Source organism: Triturus cristatus, chromosome 8 (assembly GCF_964204655.1).
Source record: "Triturus cristatus chromosome 8, aTriCri1.1, whole genome shotgun sequence".
Classification (NCBI taxonomy): domain Eukaryota; kingdom Metazoa; phylum Chordata; class Amphibia; order Caudata; family Salamandridae; genus Triturus; species Triturus cristatus.
In genome coordinates, this window is record NC_140591.1 from 285,731,362 (window position 1) to 285,747,912 (window position 16,551).

The 16,551-nt window shown below is 48.3% G+C and overlaps 1 protein-coding gene across 1 annotated transcript in view; it reads right to left on the reverse strand.

The window, feature by feature from the left end:
* Positions 1–16,551, reverse strand: part of RDX (radixin) — a 573,297-nt gene that overhangs the window by 355,512 nt on the left and 201,234 nt on the right. The window contains exon 6 of the mRNA XM_085621534.1: positions 4,183–4,266. Within this exon, the coding sequence (XP_085477660.1) occupies positions 4,183–4,266 (84 nt within the window). The remainder of the gene's footprint in view (positions 1–4,182; positions 4,267–16,551) is intronic.

Consider the following 16,551-nt stretch of genomic DNA (forward strand, 5'->3'; position numbering starts at 1 on the left):
GGTAAGGCCAAAGGGAAGCACAGCAAACAGTGCTTGTGGCCCACCGTGAATCACGAGAAACGTTTGTGGGCCGGTAGAATGGGTATGTGAAAATAGGCATCCTGCAAGTCCAACGCTACCACCCAGTTACCAAGGTCCAGAGAAGATAAGACCCGCGTAAACACGAGCATTCTGAATTTCTTCTTTCTCAAGAAGTAGTTGAGAGGGCGTAGGTCTAGTAAAGGGTGAAGGCCTCAGTCCTTTTTCGGGACCAGAACATATTAGGAATAGCAACCATGAACTAATTGTTATGCTGGCACCCTATCAATGGCTCCTTTGGCCAACAGAGCCTGCACTGCCTGTTGCGGCAAGGAGAGACGGTCCACCGGCAGTAGGATGGTGGCATGGTTGGCGGGGCGCCTGTGAATGACAGGGTGTAACCATGCTGAACAATATGGAACACCTATTTGTCCAAGGTTATGGTTTTCCATCAGGGCAGGTAGTGCTTATTCCTGCCATCGACCAGTTACCCGCGATGGTGAGAGGGCATATTAAAGAGGTTTGGAGGCTTCAGCTACTGGGGAGAGGGGAGGGACAGACTGGCCAGGGATGGACTGGCAACTTCTCTGGAATGTGGTCCCACAAGGCTTGAAGGAACCGATTTACCGAAAGGGCTGGGGAGCCTGTTGGCCATGGTGGCTGGGCAGAAATTAACAAAGTTTGTAGCCTCTAATTTAGCCAAGGAAGGGGCAACAGGCAGATCACCAGGCTTTCTGGGGTGAGGTGCCGGGTGAGAAGAATCCGTTCACCAGGGGCAGTGGCCGCAGGCAATGGTCCTGTGCATAGGAACCCATGTGCAGGGCTTGTCCCATAACCCAAGCAGCATATGAGTGAGGGCTTCATTAAAGGGGAGAAGAGGTTCTGTGGTAGCTATACCTGATAGAAGCACGTCTGTCATGATTTTCATTGTGACTGCAACCGAGGCCAGTGTGAAGTCCAGAACCTCCACTGTCCTCCCCACTACCATGGCAAACTAAGCCCTTTCCTCCATAGGCAACCTAAGAGGAGAGACTAGGCCAGTGTTTGGAGAGGTGTCTAGACAACTTGCATCTGCCAGTTCCTCATACCAGTTATCCTCTGGGTCTTCCAGGGGATTGGAACAAACAAAGATTCAGATATCAGCACCCCAACTGTATTCCCCACATGGTCCATCAGTGAAGGGAGGCAGTGTCTCCGACCCGAAGGGTCGTGGTCTGTTCGGGGTTGGAGTAGATGTCGGGCAACGTCGACACAGCTCTGTATTTGCATCAGGTATTACAATCGGGTCAGTGTCGCCGAGGGGCATCGCAGCTTCAGAAATGGCACTACTGAGAAGGGCTCTGGGGAAGGCCGTGGACTCCTCACCGGAGCTGATTAGGATCTAGGGATGGATCCAATGGGCCTGAATGGCGCTGAGGGTGAACCCGCCAAAGGGTATCCAGCTGGAGCACCTGCCAAACCAGAGGGTCCCAAAGGTGCTTCCGAGGAGTATGCCCACCCAAATAAGGTGCATGGTTTCATAAAACTCGTTTAAATGTGCGGGAGTCGCTCCAACTCTGGAAATTCTTGGAGAGAACCGAGCAGACCCAGACTCAGGCATGCAACTGACGCGTGGAGCAGGGCCTAAATTTGTGGCGTTCTTCCCAGGCCTAGATTTCGACTGGCACGATGAAGTTGAAGATACTTGGGTTTTTTGTGGCACTTACCTTAATGAAGACTTGAAATGGGACAATGACCGATGAGAACGAGCAGGATAGGGCCCTTTTCGCAACCTGGAGTGGTGAGGAGTCTTTAAGAGTCAGGCGACCAGGAGCTTCAGGGCGCACTCCTGGACCGCATTAGGGTTCATCCCTCGACAGTCAGCACAGGCCTTGGAGTCGAAGCAAGGCTCCACAAGCAAATCAGGTGGGGCTCTGTCACAGAAATCTGCCTATGAAAGGATCCACAGGGCTTAAGCCCCCAGCTTTTTTTGTTTTTAAGGGGACAGCCACACTGGGAGCTAAGATCAGAAGAATTTTGACAAAAGGTAAAAAAATAAAAAATATATCCAAAACTACTGAGGTAGCTCTCTGCGGATTTGAGCGAGCATAAAGAACTGATTTCATCACGTGGGGGTGGCAGCCATAGAGGCACAGCGCATGTCACTTTCGGCGCGGACGATGTAGAACCGATCGATGCCACCTACTGGTGCACAGTGGTGCTGCTCAATTTTACATATCCACTGCGACTCAGGGCAATATTCTAATGCAGTGTTTCCCTAACTGTGGGTCGTGAGCTGATTTTGGTGGGTCGCGAATGTCCAAGTAATAAATGTGCCTCTCAATTCTGTATTTATCTTGTCACATTTGCTGTGCTTTAAAGACTAGGTCAAATGTCTGGATATTTCTACAAAATTACTGTTTTTTTAACATGGGGATTGGTGTTTACAAACCTATCTCAATTTGCAGTCAGGGAAAGAAAATTACAGTAAATTAAGTAACAATCTTGATGGGGTTCAGGTGTTTGAAAAGAAAGGCTGCAGGACGCCAGTTTTTTTAACACCACACAATGTAAATACTTGCAAAGGAACTGTACACATTCAGCAGTTAGGAAAGCAAAAATGAATATTTTTCTTTGTAATTACGACGTGATTGGAAACCGATTTTGACAGGATCAAAACATTTCAAGACACTATTTAGTGGTGCACAAATGAGAAATATTAACTTTTTTCACACATCATTGTGTGCAGTATACTTTTCTCAGTAAAACAGTATGTCTGTGCAGATTTAGTGACCATGTCAATTGAAAATGTGCGGTCTATAAATGATAGTGCATTACCACACAATGTCACTGAGTGCACTTTAACCCACTATTTTGATGCATAATTGTATAGTTGGGCAGCAAATAATATGTCAGACCATGCCAATCGCTCATGTTATTAAGCAATGCTTATCATATACACAGCATTCTGACACTCATAATGGCGGAAATGGAAGCAGCGACACCATTCACAAGTGGCAAATGCTCTGCCAGCAAGCCACACTTTATGCACCCCCCTTCCCATACACAGCTTTTTGTGGACATTCTGAACATTTTTTTACCTATTTAATACCAAATTAAGCCCTTCTCAAGAGGTCTTTAGTTTCGGAAATTTGAGAACGATACCCAGGTTCTATTCAATTGACTAAGGGGCTTCCAAATCCTCAAAATAGAAATGGTTTAGCTATTTGTTGATCCATTTTTTATGTGTAGGCCAAGTACCTCAAATGGAATGGCAAAATGGCAGAGCCAACTGGAGGCAAGGTTTGGAATATTCAGCAATGGCCAGATTTACAGAGTCACCACCGCCGAACAAGGTGCTTTGAAATCTGGGTATTCAGCTAAACAACCTCTTTATCTGTAAATCCTGAAGCTACATCTCTAACCATTGAGTAAGGCTTCTGTTGAGAATGTGTCCCTTAATTCTTAAATTCCAGCATTTCATTGTCTTTAACTCAATATTCACATGCCTGGCTTCTTCTGTGGCCTGTATCTTGGTCTACGAGAGTAACAGGTTAGATGACTGCAAAACACTGCTGCTCAGTTCTTTAGGAGCTCCAGTTATTGTGAAAGCCAGGAGTAATTGTAAAGCTGCAGTAGCTTCCTGTAAATCACCTGATCAGTTCAAGTTACCGTATAAAGTGCATGAGGCCAGTCATGCGATTGGTCCTTTTATTCACTTTCCAATTTCAGCGCTATATATTCTCTAGTTCTTTGCGCTCAGCTACAGAACATCTCTTTTATTATCTCGTACTACAAGTCTTGCCTTTTGTGTGCATGCAACTCGATGTAAATCCCTTCTTGGATTCTATAAACTAAAGTGTAGGCTTTTCTACAGACTTCAAATCATTTGGTATCGTCCCAAAGTGATTGATTGGAGTTGTTTTCACTCAGTGAGATGTTGAGAGCCTCATTAATTGAAATAATCTAACTTTAAAGAAAATGCTCATCCATGCAAGGATAATAAAGTTGAGACTGCTGTGGGCTTTGGTTTTCACCTACAAGAGCCTAATATTACTCCATCTGCAGTTGCCAGTCCTTTCCACACATTAGCAAAGGGCCTTTAAAGAACTACCATAAGCATATTATAAATAATATACCTAGTAAGACGAAGAACCAGATTAATATCAGAAAATATTCACATACCTTAACATGCCTCTATGCTCTTCATGCCATGTTTGAATTCTGTCTTCCCACTGCTCCTTCGTCAACTTATGCTGTTCCAAAACTCTATCAAAATAAAGAAAGATCTATGTAGAGTAACGCATTTGCAACATGAAATGTAATACATGATCAGCATGAAAATGTATCCCGTTTTAAAACTAGCAGAAGTTAATGCACTGCAAAATATGTAATTACTGAAGACCAGATCTCCCAGAACGCAGTAATAGAACATTTATGTTCACTTGAAAAAAATAGTAAAAAAAAAATAAAAAAAAAATAAAGATTTCCACTCATTAAGTCTCACATTTAGAGCAATTTTGAGGTAGTTTAATGAAAACAAGAGTTGTAAAGACATGCCGCACCACAACAGCCGCCTTATCCTTATTTCCCATCCTGCAGCTTCATACTCCTACAAATGTGTCTATCAAACTGCATGCAGCTCAGCAAAAAATTAGCCACATCTCGGACAGTAAAATGCATTTTTCAAAGGAAGATTCTTTATAGCAGAGTTAGAGCGAATAAGCAAATATCTGGCCATTACTTCAGTGGCAGCAGCTCTGTCAGGCTATAGCAAATAATGTGCAAAAAACAGCCTCTCCTCTCCAACTAAGTAACAGATTTGCAGTGTTCTTATACAAACGAAGCTGGGCCGTTACGATTACCTATACAAGCATCAAATGCGTTAACAAGGGGGTGAATCAGAAAGCAGGCTTCAGAGGAATAACTTACGTACCGTTTGGAATGTCCTTTTCAGGTCGAGCCTAGTGGCAGAGGATGATTCTCACACTATCCGTCCAGATTTTTAATTGGCTTGTGTCATTGTCCTTAGTAAACTCTGGCTTCAGATTCCTTATGAGGGTTGTTAGTCCCTCCTTGGTACTGCCTTGTCTCCATTTCTTGCCGCTCATAACGACTGGACCTTTTACTTGGCTCATGGGGACAATGGCGGACGCTTGTTTTGTATTTGCCGCTTTAGGGGCCCCGCGCTCAGTTTACATTTTATTTTTTAAACTTTAATGCTGAGCCAGGCGCCCGCATCAGGGACACCGCACTCTGTTTCATCTTTTTATTTTTTTTATTTTTTTAACTTTAATAAACATTTTCTGAGCCAATTGTCTGGTTAAAACTAATGTGTACTTGTAGTTATAGCACCCCCCCACCCGTCTTTAATTGGTAACACTTTTGTTCCAAAGTCGAAGTCAGGTGATCGCTAGTAAGGGCAAATTTCTTCTTGGCGCAATATGAATAACAAAGCGGCTCACAAATCTGCTTTCATACCAAAAAAACTGCGTCACAGAATTCAACACTTCATAATTATTTGACAAGTATAAACAATCCTTGCACTCCAGAGATCACATCCGAAATCTGTAATTTTCAACAGGGAAAGGTGATATGCATGTAATACCTCAGCAGAGCGGTTATGACGCTACAAAGTGCAGTATTACATACAAAGTTTGGACAGTTTCATGGCACGTTTAATTTCATCAGTGATAAAGGGTGCACTTGGGTATCAATCAAGGAAGCGCCATGAAACCACTCCGGTGTACGTGCGCTTTACAAATTTATTTTAACATAACAAGTACCATTGCTAGGCTCGCCTACATTTAAGCTAAGTAGCAGACTGTCACTTTGCCGTTGCTTTTTTTAAGACAGGAAGTGAGGTGGTGTTGCTCTGCTTTGTTTCAGGCAATTTAGGATTTTTTTCCTGGCCGCTCCAGTCTTCGCTGCCTTTAGCCTTTCCCAATGATTGGATGTTGTTGCTTGGTGTCCTAGGGCAGGCTCCTCCACTCCTCCCTGCCTGAGCTAGCACATTGCACTTTTAGACAAAGTTCCTTTGCGAGGCACTATCTGATAGAGACTACTAGCAGCAGATTCCTTAATGTAGAATTATCCCCAGGCGCGAGACCGGACCCGGAAAACTTTTTGCCCCAGCAGCTCTGAGCGTGGGGGTGGGGAGGTTGCGGTACCACGCGACTACGCCCTGACGTGGTCCACGGGCTTGACGTCAGCAAGGTCACATAAGCCCCACCCCGGCACGCTGACATCAGTTTCCTTCTTTTCCGCGTGCAACGCGGACCCGGATCGTGTCCCTGTCGTGTTTTCAGGCCTTCTTTTCACGCTTTGTGTGGTGGGACAGTGTGTGAATGCCTTCGAGCTTTAAGGCGTGCTCGTCTTGTGCATGTCAGATGTCGGTGACGGACCCTCATCCTATTTGCATGTGGTGTTTGGGCGAGCACCATGATTCCACGGACTGCGACGCTTGCCAGCATCTGAAGCCTAAGTCCCGACGGGAGCGTCGGATGAAGCTTCTCTCAGTCAGGTTGTCCAGATCTGTGTCGTCCCCACGTCCGTCCCCTGCAGAAGGGTACCAGACTTGCCGCTTCCGCTATCGCCCGTCACCGAGACCCCTAGGGCATCGCTTGCCCATTGTTAAGTCTTATAGCTTGTCTCCGAGGCCTGGTCCCTGCTCTGCGGAGGGCGCGGGTGCTCCGCGGAACATGCGGTCTCATTCGTCACCACCCTACCCGACGTTTCCCGGCGCCGGGGCGACTAGGGCCCAAAGGGAGGCCTATGCTGCGGCTCTGCAGGCTTTCTTGGCCCCCTCCTCCTACTCCTCGGACGGCTGCGGATTCCTTGCCACGTGCGGGGCTTCCGCAGCATCGCCGACGGGCTTGGCTTCAGGTTCTGGAGGTGTGGTGTCGTCGGGGTGCGGCTCTACGGGGTTCCCCTCTGCGGCCCACGGCACCTCTGCCTCGCGGCAAACCCCCGAGGGGGTTCCTGTGGTGTTGCGGGAGGTCGCCGGGACTCAAAGCTCGCCCTGAGTCCTCCTCAGTCTTCTGGGCAGGCGGCGGCCTTGCCAGAAGCCGAGCTGACTCTGCTCTAGCGCCGACGGCTGTCGACCCTGGCGGCGCCGCGGGTGCTGGCTAGGGGCCGGGGCGCATCCCCGGGTCCCTCTCGTCTCTCCACGCAGGCGGCTGCTTCGTCGGTCGAGTCGGCATCTTTTCAGCGCTGTTCTTTTGCCAACCCAGAACCAGCCCCGCCCCATTCTCCTAGGGTACAAGTGGTGGAAGAGGTCGTTTCGGTGTCCCCTCTGGTCGACCTCACGCCGGTGCCTGTGGCGGACTCCACGGCGCCGTGCCGGCGTCGGGTCGTCAACTCATCGCCAAAGGCCCCCTCCTCCCCGGAGGTTCATCAACTTTTTGTCTCTTCTTGCCCGGAGATGCGCCGTTGCATCGTGGCTTTTTCCCCAGCGACTTCCAGGGAGGACTCTTCGCCATCCCCGTGGCCACAGCCTTCCCCAGAGGCACCTCAGGCCCCCCACTCGTCCGCCAATCTTCCACTATTCCGGGGCTGGCCAATTCTTCCTCCAGCTGGATTCGGGGATGGTAGGCTTAGTTTACAGCCGTCGCCCATGGAGGAATTGCTTTCCCCCACCCTCGACGCCCTACGGACGTGTGTGCGGCCTTTGCCCGGACCATTTCCACGGCCACTGGCATTTTGCACATGGGCGACCCTGCCACCCCATTCCCTACGGACCATTTGCTGGAGGGTCTCCATCAGGGCTCTGGTGGACGGGAGCTGCTTCTTCCCTTCAAAGCTTCAGTCCATAATTCTCTTCTGGGGGAATCCTGCCACGGGGATCCGGTCCCCCAGTCGCTCCTCCACCGCCACGGTCCTGCTCCGCACGATCCAGTCTGCCTTTCTTTCCACCCTTCTACCCAGGGCCCTCTTCTGCAGACTGCTTTTCCTTCCTTACCTTTGGTGTTTCCTCCGTCACGGGAGGCCCGATGGTTAGATTCAAGGGGGCGGAACCTCTTCGCTTCCTCTAGTGCTGCTTTGCGAGCGCTCAACGCGCTTTGTTTGTTGACCAGGGCTACTTCCAGCTTGTGGGATTCCGTGGAGTCCCTTCTGTCTCTCCGGAAGGTGTCTAGACAAATAAATATGGTGCTGAACAGAAAGGGGAGACCCTTATAACCCCTTAATGTGTGTAGGGAGAACCCTACAACAAAACAGTACAATATAATCCTGTGCACACATATATGTTTTATCAAGTAGATACTGTAGTGGAGAAAACAAGATAAACCAAAATCTTCAGTGATAATAGATGTTCCTTAGCGTGGACGAAATAAACGGCTGAAAAAAGGAAAAGAGAAGGGAAAAAATGTAAAAAAACAATAAAAGTATAAAAAAAGAGGGTCACAAGAAAAGGCAAACGTGGTCTATTGTGGGGCAGAATGATAAAAAGAGAATCTTACCCCAAAACCGGTGATAATTCCAACCCGGCTGGGTGCGTGACGTGCACAATAGAAGAGATAAAAATTGGAGTATAAAGGAAATCACATGGAAGTGAAGTAATCTGCGGAAAAAACAAGGGGGAGCCCAAAATGCACGAATTAATATTGGGTGCCAAAAGACAGAGGCACCAAGTGAATGGCAGTACCAAAACCAGAGAAGAATAAAGTAATGGTACCCTTACCGGAAAACCGGTGAAGAAATCCAAAACAGCAATCAGCACATAACATCAGTCAATAATACGGATATCTGTAGGTAAGCTACGGGCACTAGGAATAATATCCGTTAATGGTACGACAAAATAAAGGTAGGAAGCATCCTTATCCTATTAATATGCAAATGCTAAATCTCACCTTCGTCATCAAAGTATGAACGAATGGTGCCGCGAGAGGAGGAAGAATACTGATCCACAAGGTAGTGTAATACTAAAACCATCAAGGTCACTAGAGCCGAAGTTGAGTATACGATTAAGCAGTTGCTGAAGAAGGGGCAGAACACAAGTGTGTATTCCTCAAGTCTAACGAGACAGAAGAGAAAAAGGGGCGAAACAAAAAGGGGATCCATGTCAAAAAGGGTCACTATGTGAATCTCAAAAGTAAAAATAATTAAAATAACAAAAAATTAGGGGGGGGGTAGTACCAAATGGCTGTTACTTCGAAAGAGAAAAGAACGCGCATCCTGGTGGCACCGGTGTAAACGTGTATGTGTCCCAGTAGCGCGAAACCGGAAGTAGTTAGAGTATGCAAGCGTCTCAACAACTAGACCGCGGCTCCACAAACGACCCGAAAACCTGAAGTATGAAAATGGTGCCTGCAACAAAAGCTAGCTTAAGATGAAAGGAGTCACACGCCTGACACATGAGAGTGAATTAATGAACCCGGTGTATAAGAGAACAGATCGAAAGGAGAGGGATAAACTACCCATGAAATACCCATAAAAGTACAGTAAAAAACGGTGAAAACAAGAAGAGTGGGACAAATGGTGGAATATAAAAGGAAAAATGGATGGTCATGATGAGAATATAAAGCAGGAAAGGGAGAGCAAGAGTAAGATAGGGAAACAAACCAATAATGCACACAAAAAATGGCAGTGATATGTGAGTAAAAATAAATCAAATATAAGGATTGAATGACAACTGTATACAAACAGTATTAACAGTACATATCAGCACATAATAAATGGCAATGACTTGCAAGAAGAAATAAAAAATAGAATTGAATAACACCTATTCACACACAAGATTAATAGTTCATATCAGCAGAAGTAGGTGCTATTAGACAAATTCAAACATCATGTAAATGGGAAATAAAAGGGAAATAAAAAAGGTGAGAGGACTGAACTAGGTAAATAAGCTAAGAACAGCAGATAAACACACCAGTACAGAGCATGAATTGTCTCAAAACGATTGAGCAACAGGTACTTCAATAATGGGTTCAATGGAAAAGAGATGACGCATGTCAAGACTCATCAGTCTGATTCCAAAGGTATTCTGGATACAACACACTATTGTGCACTCCGAAAATATTAATGAGCCTAAAAGGAAATCTAAAAAACTATGTCATAAAATGTTTGTGATCCGTCTATTGCAGGAAAAAATACAAACAGATCGAGCACACAAATAAAAGACATTAGCCCAGAAAGTATTGCATCTCGGAGTCATAATTGAGTCCGTGTTCGACTGTCTGAAGACGCGTTATCCAAGTGGCCTCGGTCCTTCTTAGCCGTAGTTTCCTATTGCCACCACGTGGACCAGAGTCAATAATTTAAATTCCAAAAAATTGGAAACACTTGCGAGAACTTTGTGTAGGGCACATGGCTGCATGTAATGCAACTGGGTATCTTGCATCCTGCTGGTGAAGTGCCCTAACATGTTCTCCAATCCTTTATTTCAGAGCTCTAATTGTATTGCCCACATACTGTTTGCCACATGTGCATTCGATAATATAAACTACAAATTTGGTGGTACAATTAATGTTAGATCTAATCACGTATGTTCTATTGTTGTAGCTACGAAAGCGCTTTGTTTTATGTTTGGCCCATTTACACCACAGCAACCACATTTGTGGAAACGGATGGTGTGTGGGGTCAGCCATGACACTATGTTTTGAGACTTAGGTACAGTAGGGCTTAATCTGGTGCGTAGTGTATTTCCCCGTCTGAAGGTGATTTGGGGGCGATTGGTTATAAAACCTGTTAAGGAAATATCAGTCTGCAAAATACCCCAATGTTTGAGACTTTTCCTAAGGGTATGGCTCAGGTCACTAAAGTCCGCAATCATGCGAACGCTCTGGGTATCAGTGGCTGTTTTGCTCTTTGGTGGTAAAGTGTCACATCGATTTACATGGGAAATCCTGTTCTCAGCTCGCTTGAGGGGAATACCCTCTCTTCTGAAATCTTTGTTTCATGTCCTTAATACAGGTGTCAAATTCAGAGTCTTCACTGCAATTCCTTCTAGCCCTTAAAAACTCACCATAAGGGATCACTCTAACTTGATGTATAGGGTGGTGACTGTCTGCATGTAGTACAGAATTACAGGATGTACTTTTGCGAAAGAGTCGACTGTTAAGTCGCCCATCTATTATGTACAGTTCCATGTCCAAAAACGTGATTTTAGTGGAACTGTATTCCATAGTGAATTGCATGCCATAGTTGTTGGTGTTTAAGTGGGTACAGAATTGTACCAATTCCCTTTGAGTGCCTGACCATAAAAGAAGGCAGTCGTCAATGTAATGACCCCAAAAGATGATAGAGTCTATCCATGGTGCACCATTGGTACCCCAGATCCAATCACTCTCAAGACAGCCCATGAACAACTTGGCAAATGAAGGTGAAAATGTAGACCCCAATGCCACACCTCTGACTTGTTTGTACCACTTATTATCAAACAAAAATAAGTTGTTATGTAGAATAAGGTGCATCATAGTAATCAGCATTTAATTATGTAGCCAATGTGTAGCTGGTCTATTGTTGAGTAGTTTTGTAACTGCTTGTAGACCTAGTTCAGGTTGCATACTGGTGTATAAAGACACCATATCCAAAGTGGCAAGGATCATACCAGGTTGCCAATGTACATCAGATAAAATGCTGAGAATATGTATTGTATCCTGAATGTATGATGCTAAATTACGGACCAAAGGACCTAAAAAAAGATCTACATATTCAGCTAGTTTCTCAGTTGGCCCACCAATCCCTGACACAATGGGTCTTCCAGGGGGAAAGGGAAGAGGTTTGTGAATTTTAGGTAGTGTGTAGAGAACGGGAAAGGGGGTCTGAATACCTTCATATATGCGATCTCGTCATCATCAAGAAGGCCCTTGGTATGCCACTCAGAAAGGTGTTTATTGATGAGTGGTCCCATAGGGTTGTAAGTCATTAGTTGGTACCATGTGACGTCGTTGAGTTGGGACAGGATTTCATTGTTGTAATCAATGCGGTTCATGATCACAACATTCTCACCCTTATCAGCTTCCTTAATGAGTATGTCACTGTCGCTAGCTAGTGTCTTGAGTGCCTTGCGTGCCAGACGTTCACCTTGTGTGAGATTGTCATGATATTTGTTTCTAGTAGTGTTTCTTTTAGACTCATAGGTGTTTAGATCTTCCAAAATCTGTTTATAGAAAGTGTCAATTACATTACCACCCGGAAGGGTAGGGGTCCATTTGGATTTGCTCTTAAGACCACTAGAAAGAGTGATATTGGTATCTATATCTATTTCTTCAAGTAATCGTACCATAGTGTAAGGTGATTCCTCAATGTCAGTAAGAAGAAGTTTAGAGGCCTGCATGTCCTCTATAGTTGGAACACCAAAAACATCACCACAAGGAATATTTGTAACCTTTTTATTCACATTAGGGTTGCAAGCAAAAAATGTCTTTAATCAAAGCTCGCCCCCGAGTCTTCCTCGGTCTTCTGGGCAGGCAGCGGCCTTGCCAGAAGCAGAGCTGACTCTGCTCTAGCGCCGACGGCTGTCAACCCTGGCGGCGCTGCGAGTGCTGGCTAGGGGCCGGGGCGCGTCCCCGGGTCCCTCTCGTCTCTCCACACAGGCGGCTGCTTTGTCGGTCGAATCGGCGCCTTTTCAGCGCAGTTCTTTTGCCAACCCAGAACCAGCCCCACCCTCCTAGGGTGCAAGTGGTGGAAGAGGTCGTCTCGGCGTCCCCTCCGGTCAACCTCACGCCGGTGCCTGGGGCGGACTCCACGGCGCCGTGCCGGCGTCTGGTCGTCAACTCATCGCCAGAGGCCCCCTCCTCCCCGGAGGTCCGTCAACTTTTTGTCTCTTCTTCCCCGGCGTCTTCCAGGGAGGACTCTTCGCCATCCCCACGGCCACAGCCTTCCCCAGAGGCACCTGAGGCCCCCCCACTCGTCCGTCAATCTTCCACCATTCCGGGGCTGGCCATTTCTTCCTCCCGCTGGATTCGGGGATGGCAGGCTTAGTTTACAGCCGTCGCCCACGGAGGAATTGCTCCCCCCCCCTCGATGCCCCACGGACGTGTGCGGCCTTTGCCCAGACCATTTCCACGGCCACTGGCATTTTGCACATGGGCGACCCTGCCACCCCATTCCCTACGGACCATTTGCTGGAGGGTCTCCATCAGGGCTCTGGTGGACGGGAGCTGCTTCTTCCCTTCGAAGCTTCACTCCATAATTCTCGTCTGGGGGCGTCCTGCCACGGGGCATCCGGTTCCCCAGTCGCTCCTCCACCGCCACCGTCCTGCTCCGCACGACCCAGTCTGCCTTTCTTGCCACCCTTCTACCCAGGGCCCTCTTCTGCAGACTGCTTTTCCTTCCTTACCTTTGGTGTTTCCTCTGTCACGGGAGGCCTGATGGTTAGATTCATGGGGGCGGAACCTCTTCGCTTCCTCTAGTGCTGCTTTGCGAGCGCTCAACACGCTTTGTTTGTTGGCCAGGGCTACTTCCAGCTTGTGGGATTCCGTGGAGTCCCTTCTGTCTTCTGTCTCTCCGGAAGGTGTCTCCGCTAATCTGCGACGCCATGTGCTGGTTGGCCGGGAGCTGGCCGCGTTTATTCTTCGTTCAGCCCTGGATGTTTGATGCTCTTGGCCGCACAATGGCAAGTTCAGTGGCTCTCCGTCGCCATGCTTGGCTGTGGGATAGCGTTTTCCCTGAGAATGTGAGGGCGCATCTCGTTGACCTGCCCTTTGATGGAGTGCTTTTGTTTAACAATGCTGATGCTGCCATTCAGCGGCTCTTTGCGGGGCTCCGTCCTCCTCCTCCCCCTGCCCCTCCCCCTCCCCCACCTCCTGCTCCCCCTCCCCCACCTCCTGCTCCCCCTCCCCCTCCGTAAACTTGGCTCGTCGGTCCTCCGCTGCTTTATGGGCGGCGTTGTTTGGTTGGACCGTCTGTCTGTTCTGGTGGGTTGGCGTGCCTTCGGGTCCTTAAGTTGATCCCTTTGTGCTGCTGGTAAAGCCCCTTCAGATTTTGTGGTTCTTTGGTTGCAGGAGGAACAGGCCACGGCGGGAGAGCCGAAGAAGGAACATACGGCGTTGGACAGGCCCGGGCCGGCTCCCAATGTGGATCCCAGGCAGGAACAAAATGGTCCTGAAACCGGGGCAAGGGCGGAACGAACGGCACCCACTGCGGCGCCGGAGGCAGAGCAGAGGGCGGCGCTGGGGTCGGATTCGGCAGCGCCGGACCTCGTGGCGCCTGGGCCGGATCCAACGGCGTAGGATCCTGTGGCGCTGAAGCTGGATCCGCCGGCAATGCCGTCGGCCCAACAGGTTCTGGACCCTGGACCGCGGGGCCCGAAGGTGCGCCGGCAGGAGCCCGAGGCCTAAAGAGGCGATCCATGGTGGCAAGAAACTCTTGTACCTTTCCGGGAGTCGCCGACAGACCCGGGTAAGGCGGGTAGGCCGCGGGACTCCCAGGCTCCGAAGGAGCCCCAGGGGCAGAACCCCTGTCCCCCTCGTCCGCATCCGAGGACCGACGGGAGGTGGGGGGGACGGAGATCGAACATGCTTCTTAGACTTCTTGTTATGTCATCTTGGAGCGACGACTGCGGCCCCGCGAGCAGTCCCGGGAACGGTCCCTGGACATGGAGCGGCATTGGGACGAGTGCCGGACCTCCAGCAGCTTCCGGCGCCGCTCACTTAAGTCGTGGTCAGTCTCCAGGCAGTAGAGGCAAACATCGTGGGGGTCCGCCACCGACATATTGCGACGGCAGGCCCCACAAGACTTAAATCCAGGCATCCCTACGTGCACCAGGAGAAAAAAGAAGGGGAGACAAAAAGTCTCAAAAGAGAATCGAAAAAGTGACTAAGGTACGTGCTCTATCCGGATCTGTGCTTGCTGGCGCGGAAAAAGAAAATGGACGTCAGCGCGCATGGGTGGCGCCTAAGTAGTCTCCGTGACGTCATCTCTGTGCATACTACGCCAGTGACAGACGCATAGCCGCACGACGCCACCTACTAACGCGCAGGGGTACTGCTATGAAAAGACTTTCCGGATCCAGTCTGACGCCTGGGGATATTCTAAGGAAAGGAACCTATCACTAACGTGTCTCTTTCAGATTAACCATGCCAATAGGCAACGCAACTTGTGTCCCTCCCAATGAAGCAACTGACTATATTTGCGGTGGACCAAGCAACCCAGCCTGTCCCATATCTCTCCTACTCTACGGTGGGCGTCTAGCAGCTGTTCCACCGCCCGGGGCCTGTCAGGTTCGGTCCTCTGCATCTTCGCTAGGGTGCTGTCCACCTGTATTAACTCTCTAGTTGTCACCTCAAGGTTCCCACCCGCTTGCAGCATTCCCCACGCGTCACTATTTTCAGGGTTTCCCATTCCGCCCCCCTTTTACCAGTGGATCCCAAATTTATCTTGCGGTAGGTGCTCACCGCTCCCCTGATCACCCCTTTAAAAGGCATCGTCCTTTAGTATGTATGGTTGTAGTCTCCATAACGGAACTCTAGATTGGCAGCACCAGGGCCCCCTCTCCAGTAGCACCGGGGCATGATCTGAGAGGTAGCATCCCAACACAAACTTTGAGTGTCAACACCGCAGCCTCGCCTGAAAGCAAAAAGCGATCCAATCTGCTAAAAACTGTGCATGCTGGAGTATAACTGGTATAACCTCTATCTCCGGGGTATATCGTGCGCCATGTATCTCTGTAACCCAATCGGTCCATGACGCCCCGTAGAGCATCTGTCATGTTTGGCTTAAAGGGTGGTCCTGGGGGGTGTTTATCTAGTGTGTTATCTAGTACACAATTAAAGTCCCCGGCCCATATCACTGGTGTACCAGCAAATGGTGAAGTATGGCCTCCACGATCGTCTATATTGACGGCATAGATGTTCAGTAGGCATATCTCTCTGCCATCTAGTTCTGCATGTATCCTAATATACCTTCCCTCAATATCAGCTGCGCAGGCAATCCACGTAATAACCCCTCAGGAATATGTTGCAGCATACATATGACCCCCTCCTTTTAGTGACCTCTTTCTCGGACCGGTGTGTCTCCTAAAGCATTGCTATATGTATACTATGGTGGCGGAGATAGTTGTGCACTCTATATCGCTTAGTAAAGGAGTTGAGGCCCCGCACATTCCATGTCACAATTTGAAACTGTGCCATCTGTCCTTTGATATCTTAATGTCCCGCTGTTTTGCTTGTTCTGCCATTGTTGCCACCAATTATTATAAACATAACAACCCCCCCTTCCCCACCCCCCAGGTAAACACTAAATGAACAATTCGTGCCTCCTCAATCATGTGCCTGACCCTAAATATACTACATAAACAAAATACTATTTTTAAAACACTCAGCAGTATTCCGCTTACTTCACTCTTGCATCCATTCACACTTATGCTGTAGGTTCCTCAGAGTTACTCCACACACACCCACACACACACAGTCTCCATATGGTACTGGACGAAATAAGACACCTGGCGAGGTAGCACGCCACCTCACCTGGGCTCCTATTCCCTCTGCCACGCAATCAATCTCACTCTCACGCAGCCCCTTTGATACCAATGAAATAAAAGAAAGAAAACTAATCAAAGTAGATCTAGAGTGTGAATACTTCACACATACCAATATTACCCCTCCCACC